The 22,812-nt window shown below is 39.3% G+C and overlaps 1 protein-coding gene across 8 annotated transcripts in view; it reads left to right on the top strand.

Moving 5' to 3' along the window:
- ITSN2 (intersectin 2) overlaps positions 1-22,812 on the top strand; it is a 161,165-nt gene that overhangs the window by 44,303 nt on the left and 94,050 nt on the right. For all 8 annotated transcript variants that reach the window (XM_032172361.2, XM_032172363.2, XM_032172365.2 and 5 more), the window contains 11 exons: positions 4,176-4,268; positions 5,879-5,942; positions 7,338-7,501; positions 9,042-9,245; positions 9,354-9,450; positions 10,982-11,121; positions 15,872-15,935; positions 17,612-17,749; positions 18,472-18,557; positions 19,528-19,790; positions 20,923-21,072. In XM_032172361.2, the coding sequence (XP_032028252.1) occupies positions 4,176-4,268; positions 5,879-5,942; positions 7,338-7,501; positions 9,042-9,245; positions 9,354-9,450; positions 10,982-11,121; positions 15,872-15,935; positions 17,612-17,749; positions 18,472-18,557; positions 19,528-19,790; positions 20,923-21,072 (1,463 nt within the window). The remainder of the gene's footprint in view (positions 1-4,175; positions 4,269-5,878; positions 5,943-7,337; positions 7,502-9,041; positions 9,246-9,353; positions 9,451-10,981; positions 11,122-15,871; positions 15,936-17,611; positions 17,750-18,471; positions 18,558-19,527; positions 19,791-20,922; positions 21,073-22,812) is intronic.

The raw sequence follows: 22,812 nt of genomic DNA, 5'->3' as shown, positions 1-22,812 counted from the left end.
TAACATAGCCTCCTGGATGACTGGCAAGTCTGAGGGTTTCCAGTGGAGTTTGAGTAGTTGAGTCTAGTCCTTGTTTTTGGAGGGATTGCTCGAATTAGTCCACTTGTTTTGTTTGTCCTCACCACCAGCTGGGTGGAATTCATCCATTACTGAGATTGGGGGTGGGGGACGACCTCTGGAAGTGATATGGACGGGAGATGCATTTGCTGGGGTCATTCCTGATGTTCCTGATAGACTCTTGATAAGGCTCCTGATGGGGGATGGCAGACTCATAAGGTGCTTCCAACAATTAAAGGAGAGCCATACCAAGGCATTTTTCTTGGAGAAGAAGGCTACAGGGGCAGTTCTACAAGAGAAAATATCATTAATTCCTCTCTTAATACCATACCTCCTGGGGTCTAAGCGTTTCTTCCTCAGGTGCCTTCTTGTTGCTCTACTGCCATTAAACCTGGATTTCTCATTTCAGAGCCATAACTTTACCATTTCCTAGTGATCCAGAAGAGTTAGATATAAGAGGGACATTTTCATAAACCCTAACCAGAATTAACTTTGAATCCTCTAGATCACTGGTCCCCAACCTTTTTGGCACCAGGGACCAGTTTCATGGAAGACAACTTTTCCACAGATTTGGGGTAGGGTGGTGGGAGGGGGGTGGTTTTTGGATGAAACTGCTCCACCACAGATCATCAGGCATTAGATTCTCATAAGGAGCATGCAACCCAGATCCCTCACACGCACAGTTCACAATAGGGTTTGTGCTCCTATGAGAATCTAATGCTGCCGGCTGATCTGACAGGAGGTGCCGCTCAGGTGGTAATGCTCACTTGCCCACCGCTCACCTCCTTCTGTGCGGCCAGGTTCCTAACAGGCCACAGACCAGTACCTGTCCGTGGCCTGTGGGCTGGGAATTCCTGCTCTAGATCCCCTTTTACCTCAGTGGCCCAGCTGGAGGGTTTATGAACCAAGCCTGCCTACAGTTGCTGTTAGGGGCTAGAACGATGCATCATGTCCAGGAGTGGTCAGAGTGGAATCCTGAATTTTCACAATAGGTCTGTATATCTCCTGTGATGCCCCACCCCTTAGCCCTGATCATTAGGGAGGAAGCAGCTAATAAGCAATGAATGCTTTCTGGGGACAGCTACAGTCAGTGACCACACTATCTTACTTTAAAGTAGGTGGACCAGGAGGAGGTGATGGAAGTAGAATCAGGCTGTCAGTGCATTGTTGAATGGCTTTTATGATAAAAGTGCATCCATGTCAGAATGCATATGGTCCAGAAAACCAAAAACATGACACAGATTATGGGAGGTCAAGGCAGGAGGATCACTTGAGCCCAGGAGTTCGAAACCAGGCTTGGCAGCATAGTGAGACCCCGTCTCTACAAAAAATACAAAAATTAGCCAGCTGTGGTCGCACGTGCCTGTAGTCCCAGCTACTCAGGCAGCTGAGGTGGGAGAATCACTTGAGCCTGGGATGTCAAGGCTGCAGTGAGCCAAGGGTCACTGTACTCCAGCCTGGGCAACAGAGTGAGACCCTGTCTCTAAATTTAAAAAAAAAGAAACATGACACAGATTAGTTTCAAGGGCCATAACAGTATGGGCATCATGGGCTGATTGGTAACCTAAAAAATTGTCAACAGGAGAATGTTTTAATGGGAAGGACTATGCATAAGTGGGGTGGAAGGTATAGGAGAAATGTTTGTACCTTCTGCTCAATCTTGCTGTGAACCTAAAACTGCTCTAAAAAGTCTATGTGAAAAACAAAAAAATACTGTCAATAGTTTGAGGCACCACTGATAGCCTGAGAGAGGGAACAAAGGTCCAATATAGTCAGTCTGCCAGGAGTCAAAGGGAACAATGCCACCTGCAATGAGACCTCCCCCACCATCCCCAAGTCACAGTTTGGCATGCAGTGGTATCCTCTGTATTAGTCATACTTGATTTCAGTCTAAATCAGAGGCTGGGCCCATACTGTAAGTGTCTACTTAGGTGACACAGTTCAATTAGCAGTTGAGATTTGTTTTCAATTTGTAGCCCCAGGAGGGTGTCTTTAATTTGTCCATCTGTAATTTTCCAAGTGGCAAACCAAACAGCTGGGTCATTGGCAGCAGCCCAAGAATCCAGGTTCTGCCCATGTCTCCTTTCAGTTCAGCGTAGCTGCCTCTGAGGCTGAATAGCCACTGCAGCCCAGTGAACACCAGCAAATTGCAGCTTCTCTGTTCTGAGGCTTCATTGATCCAGTAGCTTTACTATAAGCAGTGGAATGTGCATAAAGTTTTCCCTCAGAGGGATAGTTGCCACTTTTTTTTTTTTTTTTTGAGATAGTGTCTTGCTCTTGTCGGTGCAGGCTGGAGTGCCATGGCATGATCTCAGCTCACTGCAACCTCCACCTCCCGGGTTCAAGTGATCCTCTTGCCTCAGCCTCCCGAGTAGCTGGGACTACAGGCACCCACCATCACACCCAGCTAATTTGTTTTGTATTTTTAGTAGAGATGAGGTTTCGCCATGTTGACCAGGTTGGTCTCGAACTCCTGACCTCAGGTGATCCGCCTGCCTCGGCCTCCCAAAGTGCTGGGATTACAAGCGTGAGCCACCACGCCCAGCTGCTGCCACTTTTTAACGTTAAGCCAAAATACTGTTGGGGCCAGTGTCTATATCTTCTTTGATATACCATTTCTATTTGACAAGCAAGGCTTTTCAGATTATTCCCACCTTGTTGTGGAATTCAAGTTGACCCTCCTGAAAATGGGACTGTCAGGCCAGAGAATCACTAGGCCTTCATGGGTCAAGCCTTCTGATCCCAAGGATTATCTCTAGGTGGAGGCTACTTCCTTTTGCTAGAGGCTCCGATGGGCAGAATCATCAGTCACAGTGCCTTGTGCTGTCTTCACTACCCAGTTTAATTCTGTTGGAGTTTACCAGCCACCACTGCAGGTGGAGGTATTAATTTAGCCAGTAGTTATATACCAGACTGTTAATGTCTTTATTTTGACAAATGTACTATGGTTGTGTCAGTTGTTAACATAGTAGAAATTGGGTGAAGGGTATATAGGAGCCATGTACTATCTTTGTGAATTTTCTGTAAATCTTAAATTATTCCAAATTAAAAGCTTATTTAAAAACTACTAGATGGCTCTCTATAACTTCCAGGGTATGGGGTCAGGCTCTTGAGGATGGTATTTAAGACCTTTTTACAGTTAATTCCACCCTACCTGTTTATTATTACTAACTCTAGTTATTAGTCTGCTCAGTGCACTTAACAGCACCTTGCACATGCCTTGACTTCTCATGCTGTGCCCTTATGGTGTGAAATGTTCTTATCCCTCCTCTTCACGTGGCAAAATTCAAACCAAGCTTCAAGGCTCTGCCTCAGTGTTACCTTTCCTGTTATCTCATCCTTGGTGCTTCTAACTCAGAATTGGCACAGCTATTTTGGGCACAGCTATTTTGGTATCTGTATTAGTCTGTTTTCACACTGCTATAAAGAACTACCTGAGACTGAGTAATTTATTGAAAAAAAGGGTTTAATTGACTCACAGTTCCACATGGCTGGAGAGGCCTCAGGAAACGTAAGGTGTAAGGCAAAGGGGACGCAAAGCACATCTTAACGTGGCAGCAGGAGAGAGAGAAGCAGCAAGGGGGGAAGTGCCACACTTTAAAACCATCAGCTATTGTGAGGAACTCACTCTCTATCACAAAAACAACGAGGGAGAAATCCACTCCTATGATCCGGTCATCTCCCACCAGGCCCCTTTTCTGACACGTGGGGATTACAATTTGAGATGAGTTTCTGGTGGGGACACAGGTCTAAACTATGTCAGTATATATTTCGGCTTAGGATTTTTCACAGGTGAATGCTGTAAGTACTGTTGTTTTCTAGAGCATGAATTCCTTGAGGATGGGAATATTTTCTTCATCTTTTTGTTGCCAGTATTTAGCTTGATGCCCATTTCCAGTGAGTGTTATATAGCACTTGTTCAATAGACGTTAATTGAGCGAATGAGTGAAAAGCCTTAGGGCTGTGCTATGTATGGTTATGATAGAGCTCTACTCTTTGTGTCACTCAAATATTAAATACTGTCATAAAATGAACACTTGGGATTTCTATTTACATTTTACAATTGTATTTTAAGCATTCTCATGTATACGCTATAGCTTCTTCCACTTATGTTTCAGGAGGGCCAAACATGTGGGCTATTACCTCTGAAGAACGTACTAAGCATGACAGGCAGTTTGATAACCTCAAACCTTCAGGAGGTTACATAACAGGTTTGTGTTTATAATTAGTTTTATTTGTGAATTATGGTCCTTATGTGATATCTAAGAATTAGTTTTAATTTGACTGCCATCAAATTTGTGTTAATAAACGATAAAATTCATATCAATCAGAATTCTAGAAATTAAAGAAATGCTAACTTTCTCATTTTTCCTGGAACTGTCTTAATTTGTTGTTTTAAATTTGGGATATGGAAGATTTTTCCTGAGTCGTAAATGATAGTCAAGAATTTCTGTGTAATTGTCTAGTTTCACATTTTAACATTATATCTAGAAAGTTTTCAGTTTATTTCTTAGATTCATTTCATGGAAAATCTAGACTTTTTTTTCTGGAATCTGTTTTCCTAATGCTAGCCCTCTGTCTTTGAGGCTATACCAAGCACTGATTGTTAATGCTAGCCCTTGTTTTGCAGAAAGACCACCAGAGCCAAAATGGGATTAATTTAGGTGTGCCTTTGAAATTTTTTTCTATTAATTAAACTTTTTTCTGTGCCAAAGTAGCTTAGTGCTTTACATACAATAATAGTAACTATGAGAACAATGATATTTATTGAATTTTTACTATATACCAGATGCTATGCTAAGTGCATTATTTTATTTAACCTTTACAACAACCCTATAAAGTAGGCACTATTGTTGTCTATAGTTACAAATAGTGAAACTGAGACTAAGAGACGTTGTGTAACTGCCTAAGGTTACAAAGATGGTTAGTGTTAATCTGGGCTTTGAAACCATTCGGACTGACTTTGGAATCCATCTACTTAACTATGTTATTTGTACTGCTATGATAGTAATTACCTTACCTGGTATCAGGATTTGATTTCCCTGCTTACAAGTTAATAACTTTGCCCATTACGGGTGGCAGACCCAAGATTCCTGAGTCAGAGACAAAGAACCTTATGACTAACAGCATAACTAGCAAAATGAGCATTGGCATCTATCTTTCTGTTTCCTTTAGTGTCTCCTAAGTCCCACAGAGACAATGCAGAGAGCCCAGAAGAATAGTACATATGCTGTGATTGTGTTACAGGAGAGGAACACTGAATTTGGGGAACCCACCCTTTTGTAGCAAACAGTAAAGCAAGTTTGTCCCTTGTCTCAGTGGGAGACATTACCAGATTCCTGAAGATTGCTCATTACAAACCCAATTCTGAGAAGTGACCCAGGCAGAGAGCAATTAGGGTCTTATATTATTGGTATACAAAGCAAGACACATAGGAGTGTGAAGAAACTCATGGAGGACTGTCTCTCCTAACACCTGGTACTTTTTATATTGAAACTCTTTTAGGGAATAGTGTTTTTAAATAAAAATTTTACTAAGTGGAAGTATTTTTAAGGAAGACCCCAATTGTGGAAAAACTGAGATGAATAACCTTTCATCACTGATTAATATACAATAGAAGTGCAGATGTGACTTTTGTTTTAAAATATCTGTCTTATTAAAGTTATGTAAATAATTTTTATTTGTGTTTCTGTTTCACTTATTCTTTAATGATTGGTATTAAAATTATAATAAATCATTAACATACCCATTATTATTCAGAAGCATTGGAATAATTTCATTTACTAATGTGCTGCTTGGGTTTTGTTTTTATTACTTCCAGGTGATCAAGCACGTAATTTTTTCCTACAATCAGGTCTGCCGGCCCCTGTTCTAGCTGAAATATGGTAAAGTGTTTTCTTTTGTAGATGAACCTAATTTTCTGATAGTATTTTGTTTTTTTTTGTAATATACTCTTAACATAAAATTGTTTTTAGTTGCATTCTATTGGTTATTAAGAATATTTCTGCCAGCACTTTGGGAGTCTGAGGTAGGAGGATTGCTTGAGGCCAGCCTGGGCAACATCATGAGAACCCTGTCTCTACAGAAAATTAAAAAAAAATTAGCTGTGCGTGGTGGCCCACACCTCTAGTCCCAGCTACTCAGGGAGGCCAAGATGGAAGGATTGCTTGAGCCCAGGAATTCAATGCTGCAGTAAACTACAATTGTGTCACTGCACCCTAGCCTGGATGACAGAATGAGACTCTCTTTAAAAAAAAAAAAAAAAGTATTTCTTCAGTTTTTTGGAAAATAAATTTTATTGAGCAAATGATTGAAAATAATTTGGGTTTAGTTTTCTAGGACAAATTTCTAATTTCATTAGAATTTTCTAAGGAAAGATATATACATTATCATTGAGAAAAATTTCCTTATAATTTGGCAGAATATCAAAATCCTGTTTGTTATTTTATAGTTTCATTTATTTCATAATCTATAAACCCCAAATTAGTCCTCGCTTCCCCTGCTCTTTCTTTTTTTTTTTTTTTGAGACAGAGTCTTGCTCTGTCACCCAGCCTGGAATGCAGTGGCGCAATCTCGGCTCACTGCAAGCTCCGCCTCCCGGGTTCACGCCATTCTCCTGCCTCAGCCTCCTGAGTAGCTGGGACTACAGGCGCCCGCCACCTCGCCTGGCTAATTTTTTTTGTATTTTTAGTAGAGACGGGGTTTCACCATGTTAGCCAGGATGGTCTCGATCTCCTGACCTCGTGATCTGCCCACCTCGGCCTCCCAAAGTGCTGGGATTACAAGCGTGAGCCACTGCGCCCAGCCCCCGTGCTCCTTCTTTAAAGGAACTATTCTCTATAATACCTGTTTTTTTAAAAACGTTTACAATAAGTAACAACCCCTACCCCATCTTTCCACTTGGAATATTCTCATGCCTGGCAGAGTACGAGGCACATAGCAAGTATTCAATAAATATTTGGACAGATGAATAAATTAAATTTAGAAGTATTATAATCTTGAATTTTTTTCTACCTAAACTGGTGGAATTCAGCCCAAAGGTCTCTAGATTCTGTATACACAGGCAGTGTTTTATTAGTTATTATCTCTGGTCAGTATTTCTTAAAGTGTAGGTTTTATCTTTTTGTTATTATATATTTTACATATTAGATATTTTAAATTTAGTGATGATGTACACGTGAATGCCATATCATCATTTTTACTTTGTCAACCCCCAAAATAACGTTAGTTTTCCCACCACCACACCACATACGAATCTATCTACCTCATGCTCCTTTTAGGGCTTTATCAGACCTAAACAAGGATGGGAAGATGGATCAGCAAGAGTTCTCCATAGCTATGAAACTCATCAAACTGAAGCTTCAAGGCCAACAGTTGCCTGTGGTTCTCCCTCCTATTATGAAGCAACCCCCTATGTTTTCTCCATTAATTTCTGCTCGTTTTGGTAAGTATGTATTAATTTAAATACCTGTATTTGCTACTTAAACTTCATCCCTAGGCATATTTGAGTATTAGAAAAGGATTTGTTAGCACAAAATGACAATCCCCAGATTCCAAGTTAATTTTCATGGTAGAGATAATAAATATTAAATTCACTGTCACAGGTAGGGGATCCATGTGTTCTGGTTTTCTAGGACAGTTCTGATTTATGCCTTTTGTCCTGGCATCTGGTCCAGTTAGTGTCTCCTTTTACAACTCCTAGTTGCGTGATAAATTATATGGTCTCCCTAGGTATAGCCAATCCCAAATACTATTCTTAGTTTCCTCTCTCTATATATATATGTGAGTAATATAGAAAAAAATTTGAGCAGTTTTAAACTCACTTGAAATGGTTCGATTTGGGAGATAATTTAAAATTTTATGTAAGTTGAATTTTTTTAAAGGTTAATTAGCTATCTAAGTTTAGGGCCAAAAGTTGCAGACTTTGGGCTAATAAGTTCACGTATTCATCAGCGATAACCAGTTGGTATGTTTTCTGTTAATTTTGATCAGGCAATTTCTTATAATTATATGTGAGAAGCACTCATTTTGAATGGAACATTCAATTAGGTATGTCTATGTATCTGAAACATGTTCCTTCACTACAGATCTTAGAATATAGAATTCTAGAGCTGGTTATAGGGGTGTGTGCCTGTAGTTCTGGCTGCTTGGGAGGCTGTGGGTAGTATTGCTTGAGTCCAGGAGTTTGAGGTTGTACTGTGCTATGATCACACCTGTGAATAGCCACTTCATTCTAGTTGGGGCAACATAGTGAGACCCCATCTCAAACAAACAACAGACTCCACAAAATTATTTCACTATTTTAGTGAATTCTAAAGATAAATACCAAATCATTGTGTGACCATGTTTATATATTAGTATTCTGCAGTTAATAAATGAATAAAAGTCATCACTTTGTTCCTTATAAGGACTGGTCCTTGAATTCATAGGAATGTTACTTACAAGAAAAGTAAAATATGTGACACACTTTCTTGCAAATAATGCATATTCATAAATGGACCTCATAAAGTATCTACTACTTAGAACCTTTTTGTTTGGGGGGAGTATGTGAGAGAGAGAGAGAAGAAGAAGTGTGTGTGTGTGTGTGTGTGTGTGTGTGTGTGTGTGTGTGTGTATTAGTCAAGTAACTTAGTAGCACTGTATTATCCTTTCACAAAAACCTCATTTTGTCTAGTAATATATTCTTTCCTTGAGGAGACTCATATTCAATTGGAAAAGGCTGCTTAGTTTTATTCATGATAAGAGAGGAGAATATTTAACTCTTTGCTAGGTATTTTCTTAGTTCATACAGATCAGAATATTAGTATTAAGAGCATCAGTTTACCTCCCTCACTGCTGGGTCAAAGCAGTGAGTTTTTTAAGGATAATTTATCTGTGTGTTTCGGTAAACACAGAGTCTGCCCACTGTACTGTAAACTTGTTTTTTGCATGTGTTTTATAATTGATTTTCTAGCACTGGAAAAAGTGTTTTCTTTTGACTTTAGGAATGGGAAGCATGCCCAATCTGTCCATTCCTCAGCCATTGCCTCCAGCTGCACCTATAACATCATTGTCCTCTGCAACTTCAGGGACCAACCTTCCTCCCTTAATGATGCCCACTCCCCTAGTGCCTTCTGTTAGCACATCATCATTACCAAATGGAACCGCCAGTCTCATTCAGCCTCTACCCATTCCTTATTCTTCTTCAAGTGAGTACTTTGTTTCTAATGAGTCATTATTTCATGTAAAGAAAGAAACTATTTATGTTTGAACAGATACAAATTTCTTTCATACTTTTCCTTCTTTTTCTTTTTTAGCATTGCCTCATGGGTCGTCTTACACTCTGATGATGGGAGGATTTGGAGGTGCTAGTATACAGAAAGCGCAGTCTCTGATTGATTTAGGATCTAGTAGGTATGAATACCTAACTGCGACAACTTTTTATGCTTTCAGTAAGAAGTCTTTATTTAACAAATGATTTTTTTAAAGCTTTGAGCTTACCTAAGTTTTACTTTATAATGGCCAAGTACAAATACTTAGGGTAAATTTACTACTTACAACTCACATAAAATAAATTTTTTATTTTTAGAATTATTAAGTGTCTGTGGCATTTTACTTTTGAAAAAATAACTTCATGTAAACTAAAAATATTCTATTTTTTAATTTTTTTTTTTTTTGCCTAAAGCTGTGTACTTTTCCTTTAAACAATGTGTTTATTTCCCAAGATGTCTCATACTAATTGTACATTGTTAATTTCTTTCTTGAGCAGATTCTACTAATTGGATATCTTTTAAATTTTACAAAGCACAAATGCATCAGTATTCATTACATTAATCACCCTTCATATAAATCACTATTAGACTCTTCAGGGTAGTGTACGGAGAGTGTTAGATTTGACCCAGAAGAACAACATTCATATCCCAGCTTGAACACTCAGTGATTCTGTGGCCTTGTTTTTTCTTAACATCGCTGAGCCATAGTTTACCCATCTAAAAGATGGGGACTGTGATATTTTTTAAGTTTGTTGGGAGGATTAGAAATATTTGTAAAGGCCTTAGTACAATATAAGGTCTGGCACAGAGCAGGTTCTTTATATGCGGTAGTCTCATGGAATTTTATACTTCTTATGGTCTTTACTTTACTAAGAATAGTGATAATTGCTTAAAATTAAAAAAAATGTAAAATGCAAAAGCAGTCACCATTGGCCAGGCACAGTGGCTCACGCCTATAATCCCAGCACTTTGGGAGGCTGAGGTGGGTGGATTGCCTGAGCTCAGGAGTTCGAGACCAGCCTGGGCAACGTGGTGAAACCCTGTCTCTACAAAAAATGCACACAAAAAAATTAGCCAGGTGTGGTGGCATGCGACTGTAGTCCCAGCTACTCGGGAGGCTGAGGCAGGAGAATTGTTTGAACCCGGGAGGTGGAGGTTGCAGTGATCCAGGATCGTGCCACTGCACTCCAGGCTGGCGACAGAGCGAGACTCTGTCTGTCCTCAAAAAAAAGAGAAAAGGCAGTCACCATTATAGTATATAACAGTGGTCCTCAACCTTTTTGGTACCAGGGACTGGTTTCATAGAAGACAGTTTTTTCACAGACTTGAAGCAATGGTTTTAGGATGAAATGGTTACATCTCAGATCATCAGGCATTAGATTCTCAAAGGGAGCATCCAACCTAGGTCCCTCACATGCGCCATTCACAATAGGGTTCACACTCCTATGAGAATCTAATGCCACTACTCACTAGACAGGAGCTGGAGCTCAGGTAGTAGTGTTCACTCACCTGCCACTCACCAAGCCCTGCTGTCCAGCCCGGTTCCTAACAGGTGTGTGGCCCGGGGGTTCAGGACCCCTGGTATATAAGATTCTTAATGCCTTGGTCTTATAAAATTTAATTAAATGTATTTTATTTAGTAACATAAAAATTTTAAATAAATTTTTTTATAGCTCAACTTCCTCGACTGCTTCACTCTCAGGGAACTCACCCAAGACTGGGACCTCAGAGTGGGCAGTTCCTCAGCCTACAAGATTAAAATATCGGCAAAAATTTAATAGTCTTGACAAAAGCATGAGTGGATATCTCTCAGGTAAGCAGCATACAGTGCTGAAGAGCATGAAAAAGGGTCTTTTATGTGGACTTTCACTGAAGAACTCTCATTTGAATTTGTATTGTGTAGCTCATCTGACATTTTAACATCCAAAAAATTTAGCAGACATTTGATAAATACAAATACCTGACGTTGTATAAGGATTCAAAGATGGATTCAACTTGATTGCTTTCTTCAAAGTTCTTACTGTCAAGTCGGGTACCAGATATACCCCCAACTTTTTGGCAAAAGACCTGTCCCTTAAGATCAAACTTCATCCTCTAAGCTTTGCAGTGAATGGAGAGCCACAGGTCACAAGAGAGAGTGTGTGGAACTTAGCCTCAGCTCACTTTTCCTGAGAATCCTCCTCTGCATTGGGCTTTTTCTCTGTTTATATAACCTCAAGTGAGCATTGCCCACCCTTTAATGCTCTAACCCAAATGTGACTGTAAAACTTGGCCTTAGTTCACTGTAAAACATTTGAGTCCAGGCCAGAACGTCATCCGAACTGTACTAATTGAGAACAGCAAAGGAGACATAAACAGAGGAGTTCCCACCTTCTAACTTTACAAGTGGAGTTCCCACCTTCTAACTTTCCCACTCCCTCTTCACTCAGCAAGAAATTATGATTTAGGACCGAGTAAAATAAGTGTTTAAAAATAATAGAGCTTTAAGTGCTAAGGAACATAGAATGGGATATATTGAAGCTGAAGAGTTCAGATGAGGTATCTTATAGGAAGGGAGCATTTAAGCTCCATGAAAAAGTTAGGATTTCGACAGAGATTGAACGTGGAAGCATTTGATGGTGACAAAGAAGAAATTAAGAGCAAAAATACATGGCCTATTTGGAGAATGAAAAGTAGTCTATGAAATAGGAGTCTAGGGTCTGTAGTTAGAGAGGCAGGGGAACAAGCAGTAAGACTTTTGGAATTGATTGGACAAGCAAAAATGTACAGTATTTTATTTAAAGATACATACCTATGTGATAACTTTTTTAAAGCAAGGGAATTATGCATACAAAATTCAGGGTAGTGGTTACCTCTTGTGGAAGCATGGAGATAAGTCAAGGAACACAGATAGATTCAAGGCATTTAGTAGTAATCTAGTTCTTAAGATGGGTGGTAGGTTCATGGGTGACCTATTATACTTCTTAGCTTACATATATACTTTGTATTTTTACATGTATTTCATATTACATAACAGATTTTCTGTAATGTTATCAAATTGCATGAAACAAGGTATGCTTTTTTTGACACACTTTTTTTTTTTTTTTAACATTTTAATGTCTCTAAAATTAGGATGTGTGCTACAATTAGTGATGCCTTAGCACTGTGTCATAGTTTTATTAGCAGTGCTTTCTTTCTTATTCATAAAATAATAGTATGTCTTATAGCCAGCGGAATTTTAGATTCTGTGAAATATGGTATTGAACCATACTGGAGATTAATATAAAGTCATAATTCCTATTCTTTGAAAAAATTAACTTCTTTGTACCCTACATTTTGCATTTAAAAAGTTAATTTTGGCCGGGTGCGGTGGCTCACGCCTGTAATCCCAGCACTTTGGTGGGAGGCTGGGGCAGGCAGATCATGAGGTCAAGAGATCGAGACCATCCTGGCCAACATGGTGAAACCCCATCTCTACTAAAAATGCAAAAATCAGCTGGGCATGGTGGTCCACACCTGTAGTCCCAGCTACTCTGGAGGCTGAGGCAGGAGAATTGCTTGAACCCAGGAGGTGGAGGTTGCAGTGAGCTGAGATCACGCCACTGCACTCCAGCCTGGCAACAGAATGAGACTCTGTCTCAAAAAAAAAAAAAAAGTTTCTCTTTGCTAGGCATAATGGCATGTGCCTATAGTCCCAGCTACTTGGGAGGATGTGGCAGGAGGATTGCTTGAGCCCAAGAGTCCAGCCTGGGCAACATAATGAGACCCCATCTCTCTAATAAAAAGAAGTTATTTGTTTTCAACTGAACGAAAGTTGATGAAAAAGACATGTACAAAAATGTTCACAACCTAAATGTTCATCGACAGGAGAATAGATAAATGACAGTATATTTACATAACAGAATACTTTAAAGCGATAAAACCAAATGGACTGCTGATACATACAACAGCATGAATGACTTTCACAGGTATTGTATTGAATGAAAGCAGCCCAAAAGGACCGTACCATTTAACCCATTTATATGAGGCTGAAGAACAGGAATCCTAATTAATGGTGATAGAAATCAGAATAATGTGGTTACTATGTGGCGAAGGGGCCATGTGCAAACCTTCTGAGTTGCTGGAAACATTCTGCATCTTGATACTGGTGTGTATGTGCATACCTGTGTAAAAATTCATTAGGCAGGGTGAGTGCAGTGGCTCACACCTGTAATTCCAACATTTTGGGAGACTGAGGTGGGCGGATCACTTGAGGTCAGGAGTTTGAGACCAGCCTGGTCAACATGGTGAAACCCCATCGCTACTAAAAATATAAAAATTAGCCAGGCGTGGTGGTGGACGCCTGTAATCCTAGCTTCTCTGGAGTCTGAGGCAAGAGAATTATTTGTGCCTGGGAGGCAGAGGTTGCAGTGAGCTGAGATCATGCCACTGCACTCCAGTCTGGGTGACAGAGCTAGACTGCGTCTCAAAAAAAAAAAAAAAAATTATTAGGCAGCACACTTAAGAGCAGTACACTTTGTATAAGTACTGTAAATATGATAGTATAAACAGAGGTGATTTTGCATTGGAATATGAAGAGCAGTGAATGGGGAGCCAACCGTGGGGAAATGATCCCTAATGTAACTTCGTTAGTATATGTCACATTGTACGAAGGTTGTGTATTATGGTGTTTTTTAGAGAATGTCGTTATTATTCTGAGACCTACAAGGGTAAAGCTATATATCTGTAGGTAAAGACAAGGCTTTCTATAAAAAGAGTAGTTGCTGCTGGTGTCCTTTAGCTGAGCGTGAGCCCCAAGAACATGAGGATGAGGCTAACCTGGACTTACATGTTTGTTTTGTTCAATAAGTATAGGAGTTGGTGATCTGTTTTTTGGTTTTTTTTTTTTTTTTTTTGAGACAGAGTCTTGCTCTGTCGCCCAGGCTGGAGTGCAGTGGTGTGATCTTGGCTCACTGCAGCCTCTGCCTCCTGGGTTCCAGTGATTCTCCTGCCTCCTACAGGCACACGCCACCACGCCCAGCTAATTTTTTTTTAGTAGAGATGGGGTTTTGCCATGTTGGCCAGGCTGGTCTCGAACTCCCAACCTCAGGTGATCCACCCACCTTGGCCTCCCAAAGTTCTGGGATTACAGACGTGAGCCACCATGCCTGTCCACTAGTCTGTTTTTCCCCTTTTTCCTTCTCTTCTCCCACTAAACATAGTTTTTAAAAATTTATTTAGATTAAGTCATTGATATAACTGTTTCCTGAATCACATACTTTCTGGGCACTCTCCTCTTAGGTGTACAGAGAGGAGCAAGACATGGTTCATACCTTTGAAGAACTCATATAATGAAGAGCTCATGTAATCAAGGTGTTTGGTTACTTGTTTAAAAGTGCTGTGATTAATATAGATGAGAAAGTGACTAACTCCAAGGATATAAGAAGAAAAGAGATTAGAGCCAGATTTTAGAGGATAGACTACAAAGTAAAGAATGGAGGGTCTGGCATTCTAAGCAGAGGATATAGGCTATCCAGAGGCTTGGCTGACTAAAAGTGTACATGTTCAAATGAGTTTTACTTAGTAAGTAAGATACTCTGCTGGCTTTCTATGGCCCTTTGTATTACTCAGACTTTGCCTCACACATATAAAGCCCTCCACGAGTATGATTTTTAACCATTTACATTCCTCCTCCTCCTCTCTTCTGTTTGCTCTATTGCCTGATGCTAAGGGATCTTCTTTCAGTCCAAAAAGATCTTTTTTTGGTCCAAAAGCTGAAATAGTAGTTTTGAACTTTTTTTCAGGTTTGAAATAGCCTTCCATCTCTCTTATTTAGAAGAATCTTCCTTTTAACACAAAGACCTCCTCAAATCAAATTTCCTAAGTGAAATCTGAGGAGTAGTTAATAGGGCGAGGCTGTGAGTTTAATTTCCAGTATTTTTATGTGATTTTTGTTAAATGTCCAGATTAAAAAAATAGAATGAAAATGTTTTAAAAGTTATATAATATAAACATTTAGCTGCATGTTGTAATACATGGTTGCTTTGATTATCAAGTCCTATGTTGAAACCCTAGTGGGACAATAAATCTAGCTGCATTTGGCCGGCTTTTGTTGTAGTTGGAGCTGTTGCTGAGGCAGTGTTGGCAGATGTAATCTCTTGTGTAAGAGTTGTTTTGGACAGGCCTTGACTCAGGCTGAACCCAGAGTAGCGCCTGACTCTTCTGCTACTCACGGCTCAGTCACCTAGGAGTGGGAAGTGCTGCACCTGCTGGGAGTACAAGAGGGCCCACAGTTTTGGCCTCTAATACTCTGTGTGCCTGATGTCTTGTTCTTTCATGTTAGCCACTTGTATGTATTATTATCTTGCTGAAAAGACAGGGGAGAGCACTTGATACCGCTAATTCTAGATTTAAAATTCCTTGGGGCAGTGACTGGGTTTGATTACTACTGAATGCTTAGCACCTAGCACGTGGTAAAAACATTTTGATGTTAAAAGTTCCCAGGATACCCTAGTAGCGTTGTTATTTTACAGATACAGCTAATTTGTTATGCATAACTTTAAAGATGCTAAAGAATTCCTTTATGATTTTCCCTACTTAATCAGGTTTTCAAGCTAGAAATGCCCTTCTTCAGTCAAATCTTTCTCAAACTCAGCTAGCTACTATTTGGTAAGTTTGTCCCTTAATTACATTTGATTAATTTAACTATACATTAATTAATTAAACTATCCCTCCCCTATTACAAGAAAGATACTGTTTCTGTAAAAGTTTGTGACTCAGAGATGCTCTATAAAAGCAGCCATTTGAAAGTTAGTATTAAGCTTGGAGGCAAATGTAATTGTGCAGAATGTTGTTGTACCCTTAAGCTACACCAAATTTACAAAAAATATTTTCTTCAACAATAGATTAATCTTGGCGTACTATAACTTTTTAACTTTATAAACATTTAAATTTTTTAAAACTTTTTACTCTTGTAATAACAGCTTAAAACACAAACACATTGTACAGAAAGATATCCTATTCTTTAAGCTCTTTTTTTGTTTTTAAAATTTATTTTTACTTTTTAAACTTTTGGTAAAAACTGAGACACAAAGACACCCATTAGCTTAGGCCTGTAGAGGGTCAAGATCATCAGTTTCACTATCTTCTACCTCCACATCTTGTCTCACTGGAAGGTGTTCAGGGGCAATAACACGCATGGAGCCATTGTCTCGTATGATAACAATGCCTTCTGGAATTTCTGCTGACCTGCCTGAGGCTGTCTTATAGTTAATTTTTTTTTTCTGTAAGTAGAAGTACACTCTAAAATAACAATAAAAATAAAGTATAGTAAATATATAATCCAGTAGCATATTAACAGATGTTTATTGTTATTGAGTGTTATGTACTGTACATAATTGTATATGCTGTACTTTTCTACAGCTGGCATTGCAGTATGTTTGTTCACACTAGCATCACCACAGACACATAGGCAATGCATTGCATTATGACAGCTACAGTGTCCTTAGGTGGTAGGAATTTTTCAGCTCCATTATAATCTTATGGGACCACCATTATAAATGCAGTCCATTGTTGACCGATATGTCATTATGCAGTTCATGACTATATTTTACAAGAAAGACTTGTTTTCTTTAATCCCTTCTATGGAGAATCAGAGAATATCTCATTTTTAATATAGGTAAATGTGATTTGGTAGGTGAATTAACCATGGAGTAAGACAAGCCACTTTCTCAGAAGGGGTAGTTAGTTCTCTTTCTGTTTCAAAGTTTCTTCCTTCTCTTTTATGTCTTGAAAATCAGGGGTAAAAATTAACTCACTATTGAATGTACATACTTACATACTTACATTCAATAGTGAGTTACGTAAATGTACATATTTACATTTCACTAAAATAAGCGTACCCAGCAGTTTTACCATCATTATCCTTCTTTTAAAAATAAAAAATTGGCCGGGCACAGGCGGCTCATGCCTGTAATCCCAGCACTTTGGGAGGCTGAGGCGGGCGGATCACGAGGTCAGGAGATCGAGACCATCCTGGCTAACATGGTGAAACCCCGTCTCTACTAAAAATACAAAAAATTAGCCGAGTGTGGTGGCGGGCGCCTGTAGTCCCAGCTACTCGGGAGACTGAGGCAGGAAAATGGCATGAACCCAGGAGGCGGAGCTTGCAGTGAGCTGAGATCGTGCCGCTGCACTCCAGCTTGAGCGACAGAGCTAGACTCCATCTCAAATAAATAAATAAATAAATAAATAAATAAATAAATAAAATAAAAAATTGAACTTTTAAGGCAGTATTTTACTCCAAATAGACATTATTAAGTTGTGAATTTTAACATTTTCTTTAGGACTCTGGCTGACATTGATGGTGATGGACAGCTAAAAGCAGAAGAGTTTATTCTTGCAATGCACCTTACTGACATGGCCAAAGCTGGACAGCCATTACCACTGACTTTACCTCCTGAGCTTGTTCCTCCATCTTTCAGGTGAGTGTGCCTGGAGGTGGAGAACTATGGTTTTGATAACTTGGCAGATGTGATTTAGAAGAGAGTTAAATATTTGTACTGCCATTGATTTTAGTATTCAATGAGTTATACTGGAAAAGGGTACATATTAGAAGTAGGTGTGAGCCAGGCATGGCAGCTTACGCCTATAATCATAACACTGGGAGCTGAGATGGGAGGATCACGTGAGGCCAGGAGTTCAGGACCAGCATGGACAACATAGTAAGACCTCGTATCTACAAAAATAAAAATAATTAGCCAGATGTGGTGGTGTGTGCCTGTAGTCCTAGGTACTCTGGAAGCTGGAGCAGGAGGAACACTAGAGCATAGGAGTTCAAGGCTACGGTAAGTTGTGATTATGCCACAGCACTCTAGCCTGGGCAGCAGAGCGAGACCCTGCCTCAAAAAAAAAAAAAGAAGTGGATGTGTTTTCATCATGTTATACATAAGGAAGCTAATGACTAAAGAGATAAAGAAAAACTTGCCCAAGAACAAAAATTAGCTGAACCGTGATTTGAATCCAGATTTCTCTGTCTTGAATATCCATATACTACTGTATTTTGTAACGACATACCAAACTGTTTTAAATATCTTTAATACCGTATCCCCAATATCAAATTGCTGTAATCACTGGTAGTCTGTGTAATCTAGTCTGAAAATGTCCAGACTACATGATGCTAACTTTGTTGTTTGATTTTTTTTAGAGGAGGAAAGCAAATTGATTCCATTAATGGAACTCTACCTTCATATCAGAAAATGCAAGAAGAGGAGCCTCAGAAGAAATTACCAGGTATCACTGAGTGTCAAAGTTGTATATTTATACTGAGTTCTTTTAAATTCTACCTTTAAATGTAACGGAATATTTAGAATTTTTATATTTTTAATATTTTATGTGCTATATGGGAAAAAACTATTTGATAGATGGGATGTATTTTGGTATTGATAAAATTAAGATGGTCAAAATGAGAAGAGTATGAAGGAAGAAGAGACAATTAGATGTATTTGACAGGATTATGGACATCAGAGTTAAAGTATTTCTCCTACTTTAGGCTGAGTTACTAGAGCAAACTTTGTAATGAAATCTTTACCTTTAAAATTTAAATATTGGTTGAAAGAATACATTTGTAGCTGTTTTAATATATTAGGATGTTAATGACATAAAAAAAAATGTATAACCACACAGCTTTGATTGTCCTTGAAGAAGAAAAAAAAGTTGTTTTTTTTTTTTTTCTCGTTGCCCAGGCTGGAGTGCAACGGCACAATCCTGGCTCACTGCAACTTCTGCCTCCTGGGTTCAAGCAATTCTCCTGTCTCAGCCTCTGAGTAGCTGGGATTACTGGTGCCTGCCACTATGCCTGGCTAATTTTTGGTATTTTTAGTAGAGATGGGGTTTCACCATGTTGGCCAGGCTGGTCTTGAACTCCTGACCTCAGGTGATCGCCCACCTCAGCCTCCCAAAGTGTTGGGATTACAGGCGTGAGCCACCACACCCAACCGAAAAAGTATTTTTATTGGCAAGTTTATAAAAATTATTTCTCTCTTGAATGGATTCAAACTTAAAAATTTGTTTTTCTAAAATTGAATATCCTTGAAGAAAGTAGATATTTTTACACTTAGATTTGAGTTAAAATTATCCTTAGGAGAAGTATTCAAATACTGATAGCACTCAAATGATCACAAGGCATAAGTATGTAGAAACTAGATTACAGGTTCTGTAGGCTGTTCATGTGTGTGGATGCTGATAGGCATACCTTGTTCAGTTACTTTTGAGGACAAACGGAAAGCCAACTATGAGCGGGGGAACATGGAGCTGGAGAAGCGACGCCAAGCCTTGATGGAGCAGCAACAGAGGGAGGCAGAACGTAAAGCCCAGAAAGAAAAGGAAGAGTGGGAACGAAAACAGAGAGAATTACAAGAACAAGAATGGAAGAAACAACTTGAATTAGAAAAACGCTTGGAGAAGCAACGGGAATTGGAGAGACAACGAGAGGAAGAAAGGAGAAAAGAGATAGAAAGACGAGAGGTTATTTTTAAGTTTTTTTATTTCTTAAGAAAATCATTACATTTAATAAGTGACTGTATTTCATTTGATTAAAAAATGCTTATTTTTTGAACCTTTGTTTTGCCTTTTGCTCTGCATCATTTCATTCTTATCCTATACAAATCTGATCCTTCCTTCCCTTGAGGAGGGAAAGAGGCTTCTTGCTTATAAGGAGTTTTCAGAACTGGTAAGTGGTAGAGAAAGCATCCTCTGCAGGTGATATCTCAATCAAAGGAGGATTGACTGCAGAGCTAAGTTGAGTGAGGAGCTAAGGTTAGTTAGCCAGCTGAGCAAGTCATTAGACGAAAGCAAGTTTAAGATCCAGATTAAGAGTCCAAGGAATTGGAGAGACAGAAAGAGGAGAGTTGGGCATTGAAAGTCTCTATAGAGAGGAATCAAGAGGATGGGCTTGCACAGGCCTTTGGGATAGTGTTGCTGGGAAAGAAGGGTCCTTAGGAGGACTGGCTGTGTTTTAAAGGGCCGGGGTGGAGCACAGAAAGTTATTGCACACTGAAATAATATAAATAGAATTTTATCTCCCAGATACCAGCATAGAGGGGAAATTATTCCTAATATAAATAGAATTTTGTCTCCCAGATACCAGCATAGAGGGGAAATTATTCCTGTTAACATTTATATTTATGAAGTCATTCTGTAACTTATTAAGAGAAAAATGACTGTAACAAAAGGATGGTCTTCCAACCTGGGCAACATGGTGAATCCCTGTCTCTACAAAAAGTACAAAAATTAGGCGTGGTGGCATGTGCCTGTAATCCCAGCTACTTAGGTGGCTGAGGCAGGAGAATCACTTGAGCCCAGGTGGTAGGGGTTGCAGTGAGCCAAGGTGGTGCCACTGCACTCTAGCCTGGGTGACAGAGCGAGATGCTGTCTGGGGGAAAAAAAAAAAGATCTCATGAAGAAATCAGAAAATATGATAGATGAAGCTACTTTTTTGGAAGTCTTTAGGCCCATTAATAAAACTAGATTTGCCTAGCTACCCTTAGGCACTGTAGGCACTAAGTGCTAAACTCTGCCTGACTTTTATTGTCTTCTCAGTTTTTGAATCATGCAAAATTTTTAATTTAAAAATTAAGTTTAATTCCTTTTTTTTCAGGCAGCAAAACAGGAACTTGAACGACAACGTCGCTTAGAATGGGAGAGAATTCGGCGACAGGAGCTTCTCAATCAAAAGAATAGAGAACAGGAAGAAATTGTCAGGTTAAACTCTAAAAAGAAGAGTCTTCATCTTGAGTTGGAAGCATTGGTATGGCTGAAGTTTAAGTGAAATCTATCTGAATGATGATAGAGCTACCTGTTGAAAAATGTAATTGTGGGCCGGGCATGGTGGCGCACACCTGTAATCCTAGCACTTTGGGAGGCCAAGGCAGGTGGATCAGCTGGGTTCAGGAGTTCAAAACCAGCCTGGCCAACATGCTGAAACCCCATCTCTACCAAAAAAAAAAAAAAAAAAAAAAATGCCGGCTGTGGGCTGGGCATGGTGGCTCACTGTAATCCCAATGCATTGGGAGGCTGAGGCAGGTGGATCACAAGGTCAGGAGTTCGAGACCAGCCTGGCCAATATAGTGAAATCCCATCTCTACTAAAAATACAAAAATTAGCCAGGAGTGGTGGTGTGCACCTGTAGTCCCAGCTAATCGGGACACTGAGGCAGAAGAATCGCTTGATCCTGGGAGGCGGAGGTTGCAGTGAGCTGAGATTGCGCCACTGCACTCAAGCCTGGGCAACAGAGCGAGACTCTATCTCAAACAAACGAACAAAAATTAGCTGGCCGTGGTGGGTGGTGGCGGGTGCCTGTAATCCTAGCTACTTGGGAGGCTGAGGCAGGAGAATCACTTGAACCCAGGAGGTGGAGGTTGCAGTGAGCCAAGATCGCGCCACTGCACTCCTGCCTAGGTAACAGAGTGAGACGCCATCTCAAAAAAAAAAAAAGAAAAATATAATTGTGTTTTAAAATCTCTCGTGAATTAGTTTTATGTCTTAATGTCATTAAATAGTCATATTTTCATATAAACAGACTGTACAATATGGTTTACTGAGAAAAGGATAATGACTCACAATGCTGAGAATTATGTTGTAGCATCAGTTCAGATACTGATGAACCATGTACTCCTGGGCAAGACATTTCCCTTCTCTGTGCCTCACTTTTCCCTTGTATGAAATAAAGAGTTGTGTTAGTTGAGTGATTTTCAGTTTTCAGATTGGTCTCTGTAAGATGGTCTGAGGAGGACTAAGCAGAGGCAGGAGAGGGGAAGCTCAGGCAGCAGAACAGTGATCTCTCCCCAACTCTTCCCACACTTCACAACAGAGAAGCTTGACATTTATGTGCTTTATGTTTCTTGGGGTTTCACTCAAGATTTGCTCCAGAAAAAAAAGATTCTACTATTAAAAAGACAACTGATTTGAAACTGCTGACCTAAATGATCTCTTACAGTTCCAGTTCTGCAGGATTGTAGTTCTTAGCTAATACTGGCCACTAAGCAGTTTTTACCAATCAGACGTTAGAGGGTCAAGTTGTTAAAAGACTTTGTTTGAAATGTGTGGTGAGAAGATACAAAAGATCTGGCACTATTCTGCCACAACCCTAGAATCCCATGAGCCTACCCTGATCATACAGTAGGGTTTTGCAAAAATGCATACCTAGTCATGTAGTAGAGCCAGATTTAGATCTTGTGTGATCATAGTCTAACATTTTATTTGGTTGATGACTTGAATTACATAAAAAATTATTTTTTAAATCATCACAATATCTTTAGTCAGAAATATTTTATGCCTTCAAATGGGTAGACATACATACCACAAGTATTAATCATGCCAGAGTACTACAAAACAGTTGTAAAAAACTTTTAACTCTTTTGCACTATTTTAATATATATATATATATATATATATATATATATATATATATATCATCTTGACTATATATAATGGGAAGAGACCTTAAGATTGATTGTTTTTCCCTCAAGAACTGGTGCATCACACGAAG

The sequence above is a fragment of the Hylobates moloch genome, unplaced genomic scaffold (assembly GCF_009828535.3).
Source record: "Hylobates moloch isolate HMO894 unplaced genomic scaffold, HMol_V3 SCAFFOLD_13, whole genome shotgun sequence".
Classification (NCBI taxonomy): Eukaryota; Metazoa; Chordata; class Mammalia; order Primates; family Hylobatidae; genus Hylobates; species Hylobates moloch.
Note: the sequence above shows the minus strand (reverse complement) of the source record. Positions and strands in the feature narration are given on the sequence as shown.